Here is a 13,552-nt window from a genome sequence, read left to right on the forward strand (position 1 = left end):
ACGTCGGGAAAAACAGACGGCACCACCATGTGATTCGGAGAGGAATTGCGTTTATTACAAGAAATACAACAAGTTGGAAGTCAAATTTATTACATTTATTAACACGTTTAATGTTTTATTAGATACGTTATAGATTTATAGATAAAGTGTTCATGAAGTCCACTTTCTGCTCCAGCTGGGCATCCAAGGCAGCCTTTAGATAAAAGAATAATGTTACTCAAATTACCATTTCCCCCCTAAAAATAATTAACTAATAAATAAATATATATTTATATACAATTTTTTCTCGGGTCAAAAGTTTGGAAACATTACTATTCCTGGTGGTATAACTGTGATCAAATCTGTATTTTCAGCATAATCCAGTCTTCAGTGTCACAAGATCCTTCAGAAATCACTCTAATATGATGACTGATCAATGTTAGAAACAGTTGTGCTTCTTAAAAAAAAAATCAAAATTACAATTCAAACAATTCAAAAAATTTTTTTACATGCCATACTTTTTTTCAGGATTAGTTGAGGTAAATATTTACTATGAATTTTTGCTGAATAAGAGTACCAATTTCTTAAAAAAAAAACTTAAAAAAAAACTTTATATACATTACCGATATACAGTCCATCGGTAATGTATAATGTTACAAAATATTTTTCATTTTAAATAAATGCTGTTCTTTCTTTAACTTTTTATTCATCAAAGAATCCTGAAAAAAGTATCACAGGTTATAAAAAAAATATTAAGCAGCAGTTAAATACTAACTTTTTCCAACATTGATAATAAACCAGCATATAAGAGTGATTTCTGAAGAATCATGTGACACAAAAGACTGGAGTAATGATGCTGAAAATTCAGCTTTGATCACAGGAATAAACTACATTTTAAAGTATATTAAAATAGAAAACCATTTTTTTTTTCTCTATATTTGATCAAATAAATGCAGCCTTGATGAGCCGAAGAGACTTCTTTCAAATAAATTAAAAGCAGTAATGTTTCCAGTATGTGTGTATATATATATATATATATATATATATATATATAAAAATTGTGAATTAAACATTACCAGCTCTCGTTTAGCTTCCTCGATTTTTACCCGCGCAAGAGCTGGACTCTGGAAATAAAGTACAACAGTAATGAAAACTGATAAAATGGATAAAGGATCAAAATGATTAGAATTTGAAAACAATTAGAAATTATTTATATGGATGGGGACGTGATTACTTAATTGAAATGTGTCCTATATGCCGTGCATGACAAAAATGAATATTTATATAACTACCCCACACATTAAACAACAAAACCACTTGGTGCTTGTTCAAGCAAAACTCACTGCCATGATGGTTCCCATGTTCAATGAGGAAAATCTTGACAGAAATATACTTACAGGGCTCAAATCACTATACGGCTCTAGTTTCTTCTTCAAAGGCAGTGTTTCTTCTTTCAGGGAAGCGATTTTCTAAGTATAGAAAAAATATCAGAGTAAACAACTTTTATACCATCTTGTAAGATGCAGTTTTGTTTCAGTTTAAAGAGGACATATTCTGCGTTTTTACAAGTTCATGTTCTTTAGTGTGTAATGTCGCTGTTTGACCCTGAAAAACTCAAAAAATCCTTATCTTCAGCCAAATAAGCAAGCTGATATTAAGTACAACCTGTATCTTTTATTTAGAATTCGTACAAATTTCATTTACATCTTTTAGTTTGTCAAGAGATTTAAAGTGTTGTTTTCAAAAAGAGCGCATGTGCGTACAAGCTCTAGTATGCAAGAACGAGCCTATAACTGAATCTGAAAATAAAGCAAAGTAACCGAGTCCTCAGATGGCATGACAACAGCGCTGGGATTTTGAAGCAGATTTTGTACCCTACATTACAAAGATAGACGCCGCTGTCGAACATCACTCGCTCGAATCAGCTATCGCATCTGTTTTAAGCGATCTGATCTGAACGTTTCCTTTTTGTTAAAAACCGAGCAAAGAACAACACTCGAAGATGTTTCTCCACCGGCCGCCGCTCTGCATATGTCATCTCCTTCATCGCTCTGATTGGTTTTAGGTCTACCCGCGATGTCCGTTTGGTGACGCCTCTGGAAATGATTTGTCTATGACACTTTGCCAGACCATAACTCAGTTACAACTGAGAATGGTCTAGTTTTAACCAGGCAGGCTGCCTCTGGTTTTAAAGTTGGAAGTGCTTCATGTTTTAGTAACAGTTTCTTGTTGAATTCGTGGAGATTTCTGGAAGCTGTCTTTCGTAAAATGCGCAGCACAGAGAGCTAAATTACAATCGTCATTTTCAGGAACATAATCAAACATAAATTGTATCCATTGTTGACGAACTACAACTTCCGTGAGAAGCTCGAACACAGAAGACCCGACAGCTGCGTGAAAATAACACACTTTCGACGAGCCGCGGAAATATGGCCATGACCTTTTTGCATATTCCAGAGGGAGGTTTGATGCAAATGGGTTAGTTATGTATAAAACCCGCTTTAATCCCATTCGAGTCGTTTTTGTATGCATTCAACTTCCTGATTTTTAAAAGACGATTTCTCTGCTTACACTCACCATTCAGCGCTGCAACTTTGCAGATACTGTTCATGCACCAACAGCAACATTACACACTATTTAAAATGAAAAAAAGTGAAATCACAATCAACACCCCCTTTAAAACATCTTTGGTGATCTGGTACATTAGTAGGGTAGTTTACCTCTGATAACTGCAGGATGGCCTGATGGGTTAAAGAATCGTCCATCTGCCGCGAGTCCAGCTTTTCCTGTCAGAAACACACAGATTCTGTTTGAATAAGGCCGCATGACAGACATAAAACCGTATGAAGTGATGCTCGGATACAGTGTTAAAGGGGTCATGAACTGGCTTTTTAAATTTTATTATATTGTTGTCTGAGGTCAACTTAAAGGGTTAGTTCACCCAAAAATGAAAATTCTGTCGGTATTTACTCACCCTCATGTTGTTCCAACCCCGTAAGACCTTCGTTCATCTTCGGAACACAAATTAAGATATTTAAGATATTAAGATCGCTCCTGCATACAGTCCGTAGGCTTCTTGAGGGACTGGCTCTTGCTGTCCCCAAAAAGTCATTAAAGACATCGTTAAAATAGTCCAAGTGACTACAGTGGCTCAATCTTAAGTTTATCAAACGACGAGAACACTTTTGTGCGCAAAAAAACAACAAAAATAACGACTTTATTTCAACCATTCACTTCCTTCTCCATGGGCCTGTAGTCAGTTAACGTAGTGTGATAGCGTAAAGCTACGTCACACGTAGGCTCACTATTGGCCGACGCTGGTCATGTGTGTGATGCGTGTGACGTACAATAACAGAAGCTTACACTATTAAACTAGTAACCTGACTCGCGCAGAGGGAGAAATAAACGAATAGTTGAAATAAAGTCGTTATTTTTGTTGTTTTTTTGCGCACAAAAGTGTTCTCGTCGTTTGATAAACTTAAGATTAAGCCACTGTAGTCACTTGGACTATTTTAACGATGTCTTTAATGACTTTTTGGGGACAGCAAGAGCCAGTCCCTCAAGAAGCCTACGGACTGTATGCAGGAGCTTAATATCTTAAATATCTTAATTTGTGTTCCGAAGATGAACGAAGGTCTTACGGGGTTGGAACAACATGAGGGTGAGTAAATACCGACAGAATTTTCATTTTTGGGTAAACTAACCCTTTAAGACGTTCGCTTGGTTTTTGCATTCAAAAACATCAAAATGAATAAGTAATAGGCTATTTTGTACCCAAGTTGTGAGCTTTCCTGAAAAACGGTCGGTTTTTATGGGCGTGTCGCACTGAAGACTTGGAAGTAAACGCCCACTGCTGCGAGTGGAGAACAGTTTTGCATATTATAATGAGTTTAACTCACCCGTCGGTGCACGTGGGGGAAAACGCCCAATGTTGTAAAATGGCAACCGGATTCACCCATACATGTTCGACCCAGAGTCCGTGTGTTGCACAATTCCTGTCAGATCCAATATAGACGGCACAGCACCGTTCTTTACTCATAATTGGTCTGCAAATCCAGTCTTGTTAATAAAACAATCCTCAGTGAAATGAAGCGAACAGACGACGATGTTTTACCCTCATCAGCTGGAATGTCATTCAAAATAGTTTTGCATTCCTATTGTAATCCAGAGGAAGCTTATACAGCGACTGTCTTCTTCCACAACCAGGCGCTGCAAAATATTTTGTATTGCTCGTTAGCTCGATCCAGATTGTCATCACAACTCACGAGGTAGGCATCTGTTATTTAGCTGTGCATGTAATGTGCGAATCGGTGGGCGGGGCTAAACTGGCCGTGTTGAAGTAGGAGTTGATCTTCTTCTGCGGGGGTGTGGTGTTTTATCCTCTTTGACGTCATAGTTCCCCACTTTGAAAAACGAGTCGTTTGCAGAGGCTAGTGTAAATAAAAGCTTTTATTGGACTAACAAGGACGTTTTCAGTTCTGAAACTTACAGGATATTCTTATAATATGATGATCTCTTAGATGTCAAAAGCTCAAGGAAAATTTGATTTATCAGTTCATCACCCCTTTAAATAAAAAAGGTGACACAAACCTGTGCAATCTTATTCCTGCAAGTGAGATCTCTGGATTTATTCTTCATGAAGTCCATGTTCAGAAGCCTCTCCTCCGCTGTAGCTGCTTCCACCTGCTGTACATGTGTGATCTTCATCAAATCACTGAAACACAGTTTTACACAGGCATCAGTTTAAGGTCAGGGGTTTCCAAACTGGGGTCTGGGGACAATGATTACAGCCACATGTGATGGGGCTCCATGGTTTATAAACGACAGATGGCTCTTAAAATTTTAGGATGGTGGCCCCTCACATGATCATATTTATGGTGTCCGATCTAAAAGATCAAAAGTCCCTGTTCTAGAAACATTTGTGCAGTTGTTCTTATGATGATCAGTAAGAGGACTATAGGCAGCTGAACAGTAACAGTAAAAAATCATGACAGATGAAAAAACTTTTCTCATGAAAAAAACTCAAATTTTGAACAATTAACAAACAAAGAACAGCAAAGTAAAACGCATTGATTATCTCTCGTGTTTTCTTACTCCTGATGTTTTTTCCGAATGACAACTGAGGCAGTGATTTTCTTCCGAACAGCAGAAAGTTCCCGCTGCAACTTCCGGTCCGTTTTCTCCGCCTCCAGCACGTCATTAGTCAGTTTATTGATCGCTGGCATGTAACTGGAGACCAGAGAGTGTGAAATCAACAACAAAATACAGACATAGTTTAAATCAGTTATTATGCACATGGGGATGTGGCTAAATATGATTTTACCAAGTTTGCAACAATCACCAATAATCAGGTGAATGTGCCTCTATTATGTAATTTTGTATTGGTCTGTTGTGATATGCCTACTCCACTCTGATTGGTCAGTCTGTTGTGATTGGTCTACCGCTTAAAGCGTGTCGGAACCGAAATGCCTATTGCCGCAGCTGAATTTCAGGATTTTCCTCAGTGCTTGATACACAGTGATACAAACAGTAACGATGGTGTAAGTTTTTCCGTATAAACTCCAGCGAGAGTCCTCATCTTTTGAAGTGGATTCATTTCACAGCGCTGAAAACAGCATATTCTCAACATATCGACAACATGAACCAAACTCTTCCAGTCTCAGATACAACTAAAGTGTTTGAAGGTCCAAGTAGGTGTTGTTCACAGGCAGCCAATGAAGATCATAGACTGGCATTATGCAAATTTGTTACATTGTATACATTACATTGTGTTACATTGTTACCTGTATTTTAGGTATGTAACATAAAGTGAGAATAACTCATTTCAGCAGTTCAGAATCTATTCTTTCTTTTAGGAGACAATAACTTGTTTTGTTATGCGCTTTGATGTTTAAAACCTAAAAGCCATATTACACAATGGATGCATGAAAGGTAATATTTGAAATAGCATAACAGGGGCACTTTAAGATTGGTTCTTGAACAACATGATTTTCAACCAATTGATTTTCTTTGGTTGTTTATGTTGTAACATGTTTTTTTACCTTCCAAGTGATGTGTCTTTGAGTTTAAGCACTTCAGCGGTGGCCTCCAGCACCGACAGCAAGTGCACTGTGGGTTTGGAAAGTCCTCCAGACTGAAGTCCAACTCCCTGGAGAAGCACTTCCTGCAGATGGGCACCTGCCATAGACCACAAAATGATGATTAATTTATTGCACAACCGAAAATGTAGATTTACAGAACATGTATGCACTTGGCAGGCTGTTTTCTCCAAAGTGACAATCCTAGAGTCTCACCATCACTGCAGTACTCTTCTGTTTTCTGCTTGTGGTCCTCGATGAGTAGCTCAACCTCTCTGCATCTCATCTCACTGCTCTCCGCCAACTCGTACAGAATCTCCACTGTGCGCGTGTTCATCTCAAACTCGGGTACCGGCTGCTGTCCGAACACCTTCCTGAGCCACTGGGTCACCTGCAATTACATGGTATATTAAAATGTCAATAGAACATTCAAGAATCAAAATGAATTGCCATAGCTTGGGAACACCGTGGTACTTTGATATACAACATGATTCTGAATGATTATTATATACATTTTGTTACCATGGCATTAACAATGTATTTAAAGGGATAAGATGGTATTGCATGTCCAACATTTTTGTTTTCATTTTTGTTGTTTTGTTCTTATCGAGCTAAGGGACGTGTTGGACATACCATATCAAACATCTAAAAATCAAATTGAATACATGTAATAAAAAAATGATAACTAAGTGTGTATTCAGTACAGATAAACACTGTACATGTAAACAACGTACATGGAACAACGGCACTGCTATTTACGCATTTGATAAAGCGAATTACATTGTATTTAAATACCTACATTTTAATAGTTTGGTGTATATCATTCTAGTGAATTCTACAAAGACGTTAACTCACGATTTTGCTCTTCTCGCACATATTTCCACTAATTTAGAGTCACATCTAATCAGATTCAGTTATAAACTTCAGAAGTTGGACCCAACAACACATAAACCATAAACCTCCCGCCACTGGATTTGTTCTTCTTGTTCCGGAGTCTCAATGCGTATTTCTCATTGGCTGCACGAATGACAAAACCGACCAATGAGATTCTAGGACATTGCAGGGAAGTTCGTGTTAAAATGTTCAAAACGTTTACATTTTCATATCCCTAAAAAATTGGATACATTTTCATATCCCTTAAAAAAAGTTCAGCGCACTGTCATCAGTGATTCAGCGTGATTTTGTAAATATAATTATGTAATTTGTTTTCTCAAAACAAAAATGTTAATTATTGAAATGTTCCTTTTCTAGTTTTAAATTAAATCACATAAATAATTTGCCTATTTATAAGTATATCTTTCTAAAAGAAAAGATATTTGGCAGATTTTTATACTTTAAAATATAAGCTATTGTCCCTCCTTCGGATAAAATGCACAAATGAAAAAAATGTTTAATATTTTTTATTTTATTTTTTTTAAACAACTCAAACACAGTTTAATGGACATAGCTTGACTTTATATGTTACAATCTACATGAATAAAAATATCTCGGGTCGTCTCAGGGAACTGCATCCGGGTCTGATGTTGACCTTTCGTATATGAGCGGAGCTCGCGACCTCCATTTCCTTCACTCAGCTCCTCGCGCATCAGCCGGCCGCTGCAGGAGGACACACGCTCAAGCTCACACAGCAAAACTAATCAAAAACCATGCTCTCCGTTCGCGTTGCGGCGGCTCTGGCCCGCACCTTGCCCAGACGGGCCGGATTAGTAAGTCTCATTTTGTGGTGTTTTAACACGGGTGCAGCGCCGAGCCGGTGAATGTCAACGCTTGTAAATGGCGTGAGGCTGCGCGTCGCCATCTTGCAGTATGAGAGGCCTACTTTCGCACCGTTTGATTTTAGCTTTATTTGTTTGTGTTTTAAACTTTAACAACGTACTTTTAGGGAACCGATTCTGCGTGTTTTAAACGTATATTTGCCGTGTATGTGGTTACGTTTGCATGTTTTGCGAGGTTACCAATGAATGACATTCCCAATTGAAGGTCAGGAAATGCTGCTTGGGTTTGAGACTGGTCAGCTGTCAGTTGTTTCTTCTATTTGACTGAATTTGGGGTATTTTAGTGCTTAATGGTTTAGTGCATCCATGTATAAACATTGTTGTTTCACTTGCGTTTACCCTTTATTTAGGCGTAGCCTACGTTTGAATGATGTCATAGGACTTCGTGTTGCATTACGATCACGGAACTCATTCTTATGTTTGCAGATGAGAAGTTATACGCTGAATCGTATTTGTAGATTTTCTGTTATTACACCGTTAATAGTTTTAGGTTCAATGACGTGGTTGTTGATGGCGCATGAAGGTCAAGGACTAACAAGCAACATGCTCCGATTCTGGTGTCTGTTACTAACACTTATCATTGTGGTAATATAACTAATATATTTGCAATTGCAGGTTTCCAAGAATGTTGCTGCTGTATGTGTTGGAGCAAAGAACCTGCACACTGCCAGACCATGGCTGCAGAAGATCGGTATTAAATGTTTATTTTTGTGTTGCACTTGGGACATTTAGGTGTTTTTTGTTTTGAAACTCTTGTATTGCATGCATTCATTTCACTGTTCATTGTTTTTAAGGCACAGCGGAGGTGTCCAGCATTCTGGAGGAGAAGATTCTTGGAGCTGACACTAGTGCGGATCTGCAGGAGACCGGCCGTGTGCTGTCCATTGGTGACGGTATCGCTCGTGTGTATGGGCTGAGAAACGTGCAGGCTGAAGAGATGGTGGAGTTCTCCTCTGGTCTGAAGGTGAGTGAGCCTGGGGTCATGAGGTCGTGGCTGAGCCTCAAGGTGTCCAGATGCTTCAAGATTCTTAATGGGATAATTCACCTAAAACTGACAATTGTCATTTACTCATCCTCAAGTTGTTCCATACCTGTATTATCTTTCTGCTGAACAAGATATTTTGAAGAATCTTGGTAATCAAACTGTTAATAGGTCTCAATTGGCTTCAATTTTGTATTATTACCCAAATAATTGGAGTATTCTCATATCTTTTCAGCAGAAAGAAATGAATGCACAGTTGGAACAACTTGAGGGTGAATAAATAGACTGAATTTATTTTTAGATCTATCCCTTTTATGTAGTGTACATGCATTGTCTTTTGAGTGCATTATTGTTCGAGATGCATGTTATGCACAATTCTTATATATTTTACTTGTCAAATTATTTTAACTGAACAAATTTCTGAAATTCATAGTCAACTGGGTTTTATTTTTAACGTTATGTTGCATCACTTTCACTTCTCCTCTTAGGGAATGTCTCTGAACTTGGAGGCTGATAACGTTGGTGTTGTGGTGTTCGGTAATGACAAACTCATTAAGGAGGGTGATGTTGTCAAGAGAACAGGAGCTATCGTGGACGTTCCTGTCGGAGAGGAGCTGCTTGGCCGTGTTGTGGACGCTCTGGGAAACCCCATTGATGGCAAGGTCTGACCACTAATTGGTTACTTGCATAGTTGTATATCCTTCCTTTAATATTGATGCAGTTTTTTGGAATTATTCCTTTAGAGTTGAACAATCTGTCTTGTGTTTCTCCTCCAAGGGTCCCTTGGGCTCTAAGGAGCGTAGGCGTGTGGGTCTGAAGGCCCCTGGCATCATCCCTCGCATCTCTGTGAGGGAGCCCATGCAGACCGGCATCAAAGCCGTGGACAGTCTGGTGCCCATTGGCCGTGGCCAGAGAGAGCTGATCATTGGTGACAGACAGACTGGGTAAGTGCAGGAGATTAATGCTTGCTGGCTTTATTTGAGTCAATTTTAGCTCAGTTATCCATTTCTGAGTTTGTTTACCCAAGCAAAACCGCCATTGCCATCGACACCATCATCAACCAGAAGCGCTTCAATGACGGCACTGAGGAGAAAAAGAAGCTGTACTGCATCTACGTGGCCATCGGTCAGAAGAGATCCACTGTGGCCCAGCTGGTGAAGAGGCTGACAGACACTGATGCCATGAAATACACCATCGTGGTGTCTGCCACCGCGTCTGATGCCGCTCCCCTGCAGTACCTGGCTCCTTACTCCGGCTGCTCCATGGGAGAGTACTTCAGAGACAACGGCAAACACGCTCTGATCATCTATGACGATCTCTCCAAACAGGTGACAGCTTGGGACACATTTACTCCTTCAAATCCAGACATGACCAAGTTGTGCATGCTAGATGTCATGTATAGTAGCCTAGGAATCTAGCGGCAGCAAATTATTTTGCAGCCAGTGTGGTCTTGCAACTCTCATAGAAGTTTTAGCTGAAAAAAACAAACTCTGGTCAGGCCAATCACATCGTGTTTAAAGTCGGCGGGCGGGTTTAACAATGACTACAGTTGCAACGGTTCACTGCTACTTATACAAAGAATGGCTGCTGCTGCTGGCAAACAGCTGTCTTTCGATTCAGATTTGAACTTAAGCTTTTCTTTGAAACCAGAACAAAGAACGGCACTTGAGCCATTTAAAAAAAGAGATGTGTTTGGAGTTTTGCCGACTGGATATGGTAAAAGTTTAATATCGACTTGTTCCGCTGGTGGGAAAACGCATGGGACTAAAGCATGTTTTATGCTTCTGCGTCGAATCGACGGCGTACCCCCGCAGACCCCTATCTGTCGACGCGAACCCCTCTCCGACCCCTCCGCCGTAGCTCGACGTGCACCTCCAAAAATTTGTAACTACGCGTCGAGGCGACGCAGACAGCAAGGGCTTTGATTGGTCAGATTATACATCAATTCAGGAGTGTAGCTTTTCCGATTTCCCCCTCCCGCTATTAGCGCTATTTTTAACATTTGCACCCTCGTTCTGATAATTATAATACTCTTATAAAGAAAGTAAATAAAGAATTAATCTAAAAATAAACTGTTTTTTTATTTCATTGTTAATTATATGTCTATATTCTTTTCTTTCTTTTTTGCTCGCAATAAACTTCAATCAATAAATCAACGTTTGTTTTGAAACACAGTTTGTTGTTTATTTTCAATACAATGTTCACGGTTGCATCATTGATAATACAGTACTAACCAAGTCTGCCACGGGACACATTATATCCTGCCATAGCACAGTTCCACGTGGAGACTGAAAAAATCCTTTAAGTCATTTCGAACGGGTATCGTTATGGCAGCTCGGGTGGAACCTTTATTTTATTGTCTATGGGTGGAAAGGGCCCTGGACATCCGTGTTGATTCTGTGGGAATAAAGTTTGTGTCGTCTTGTTATTCAACGTCGATTAGCTTCAGCTGGCAGCTGCAAAAACAACATTCTCTCTCTTTCGCTCGCGGCGCACGGAACCAAAGAGATTCGCGAACCCCCCTAGCTTTCTGGCGGCGAAATGCACCACAACCTCACGCAGAAGTATAAAACGGCCACGACGCCGTAGCAGTGACGACGTAGCTACGCCGTGGAGTTGACGCAGAAGCATAATGAGGCCTTCAGCTGTCACCTTCTTCGTTGCTCTGATTGGTTGTAGCGTTATCCAATTGCGTGCAGAGAGAGATTGAAAGACAACCGTTTATCCCGCCCCTCCGATTGAGCCCCGTCAATGACGAGTTCCCAGACCGAACATCTTGATGTAGGTCTGGTATGCCAGGCTAGTCGTATAGGCTAGACTTGATTAACACATGGATGTTTACTGAAGGGTAAAGCACCAACATGTGAATGTTTTAACATTATTTTGGTCTACCCTTGTTGTCGTCAATGTCACGGGACGGATTATCTCTCAGGATAAATATTGTAAGATGGAGCTGCAGTCTTTTATACAAGTTTGCATCAGTGATTATCATCAGGCTTTGATGTATGCTATAGTGAATATGAAGCTCACACTCATTCAGAGGCACAAACTGAGCAAAAACCTGTGACTTGGTGCACTTACTGTTATTTAAATGGACAGCCTATCTTCCATTAACTAGTAAGGTAAATCAGTGAGCTCTTTATTACAGTATAGCAGAAGTCACCAAATATCTTCCAATAATAATGTCATAGGATGATATCAAAGTGTTTTTGATAAGAGCTCTGTAGTTTTGCTATGCAAATTAAATGAAGAAATTTACCTCAAAAGTACTATTTAATTTTTTCGACTTGCTGAAAGTGTAAGCTATCGGACGATATTCCTGTTGCACAGTTAAATTGAGGTCCTAGATTGTGCGTATCAAATGATGCAGTATGTCTAATGGGATTGCAGGAGTTTGTGTGTGAGTCTGAATGCAGAAAATGTGAGCTTTGTTGCTCTTTCAGGCTGTTGCCTACCGTCAAATGTCCCTGCTGCTGCGCCGTCCCCCCGGTCGTGAGGCCTACCCCGGTGACGTCTTCTACCTGCACTCCCGTCTGCTGGAGAGAGCGGCCAAGATGAACGACAACTTCGGTGGTGGATCCCTCACCGCCCTGCCCGTTATCGAGACCCAGGCCGGAGACGTGTCCGCTTACATTCCCACCAATGTCATCTCCATCACCGACGGACAAGTGAGTCATTGCACAAGCAGATCCTGCACAATTAAAAGTTTAATATACACGCTGATCTACTTAATCTCTTCTTGCAGATTTTCTTGGAGACTGAGTTGTTCTACAAGGGCATCCGTCCCGCTATCAACGTGGGTCTGTCCGTGTCCCGTGTCGGCTCTGCTGCCCAGACCAAGGCCATGAAGCAGGTTTGTTTTGTCCTAGTTTGGGCCCCAATGGATGTTTTGGCATGTTTTTAGTAGGGCTGCACAATATTGTGCTGCCCTGGATTCTGTGTCAAAAAAGAGGGTTATAACTCCTGCTGTTTGTTCTCCAGGTGGCTGGTACCATGAAGCTGGAGTTGGCTCAGTACCGTGAGGTGGCTGCTTTCGCCCAGTTCGGTTCTGATCTGGATGCCGCCACACAGCAGCTGCTCAACCGAGGCGTGCGACTCACAGAGCTGCTCAAGCAGGGCCAGTACTGTACGTACACTGCTGCCCCCTACTGCATTGGATGACATGCTCTCAGCCTATCTATTTGTAATGTTCCCATGCTGTTTTGTCTCAAGGTCCAATGGCCATTGAAGAGCAGGTGGCTGTCATTTATGCTGGTGTGAGAGGACACTTGGATAAGATGGAGCCTAGCAAGATCACCAAATTTGAGAGAACCTTCCTTCAACATGTCATCAGCCAGCATCAGGATCTGCTTGCAGCCATCAGGTAAGTTTCAGAAGCGCTTCAGTATTCATTGCAATGTCAGTGGAACACCTTGTTCCTGAGATCACTTTAAGACCCAAATGACGGCTATAAATTTAACTTGCTTATTTTCTTATATTTGTGTTTCAGGACTGAAGGTAAAATCTCAGAGGCCACTGACACGAAACTCAAGCAGATCGTGCTCAGCTTCCTCTCAAGCTTCGAGTAGATTGTTTCCTGTATCGCTAATGTTTTGTCAATGTTTGCATAGTGCTCCTGCTTAAATTTATACAAACCCTAAAGAAATTCAAGTGGCACTTGATCCTCGATGTACAGAAATCTCCTAAGAGAGAATAAAGTGTTCCCAACTACATCTTTGTTTCTGTGCTTATGTGATGTG

At 40.3% G+C, this 13,552-nt stretch overlaps 2 protein-coding genes across 2 annotated transcripts in view; one reads left to right on the forward strand and one right to left on the reverse strand.

Moving 5' to 3' along the window:
- Positions 1 to 33: 33 nt before the first annotated feature.
- The window catches only part of haus1 (HAUS augmin-like complex, subunit 1), a 38,579-nt gene continuing 25,060 nt past the window's right edge, over positions 34 to 13,552 (reverse strand). Inside the window, exons 4-11 of the mRNA XM_089123998.1 lie at positions 6,273 to 6,447; positions 6,021 to 6,156; positions 5,074 to 5,208; positions 4,570 to 4,693; positions 2,700 to 2,765; positions 1,377 to 1,448; positions 1,056 to 1,103; positions 34 to 193 (exon numbers count right to left, since the gene is read on the reverse strand). Of these exons, the coding sequence (XP_088980124.1) occupies positions 128 to 193; positions 1,056 to 1,103; positions 1,377 to 1,448; positions 2,700 to 2,765; positions 4,570 to 4,693; positions 5,074 to 5,208; positions 6,021 to 6,156; positions 6,273 to 6,447 (822 nt within the window). The 3' untranslated portion in view covers positions 34 to 127. The remainder of the gene's footprint in view (positions 194 to 1,055; positions 1,104 to 1,376; positions 1,449 to 2,699; positions 2,766 to 4,569; positions 4,694 to 5,073; positions 5,209 to 6,020; positions 6,157 to 6,272; positions 6,448 to 13,552) is intronic.
- On the forward strand, positions 7,605 to 13,525 carry atp5f1a (ATP synthase F1 subunit alpha). Its single transcript, XM_039679230.2, has 11 exons — positions 7,605 to 7,762; positions 8,447 to 8,522; positions 8,626 to 8,795; positions 9,302 to 9,475; positions 9,591 to 9,757; positions 9,841 to 10,141; positions 12,257 to 12,481; positions 12,559 to 12,666; positions 12,795 to 12,939; positions 13,026 to 13,176; positions 13,303 to 13,525. Exons 1-11 carry the CDS (start codon positions 7,703 to 7,705, stop codon positions 13,379 to 13,381), a joined length of 1,656 nt encoding a protein of 551 aa, XP_039535164.2. The 5' UTR covers positions 7,605 to 7,702; the 3' UTR covers positions 13,382 to 13,525.

Source organism: Pimephales promelas, chromosome 19, assembly GCF_988280905.1.
Source record: "Pimephales promelas chromosome 19, fPimPro1.hap1.1, whole genome shotgun sequence".
Lineage (NCBI taxonomy): Eukaryota > Metazoa > Chordata > Actinopteri > Cypriniformes > Leuciscidae > Pimephales > Pimephales promelas.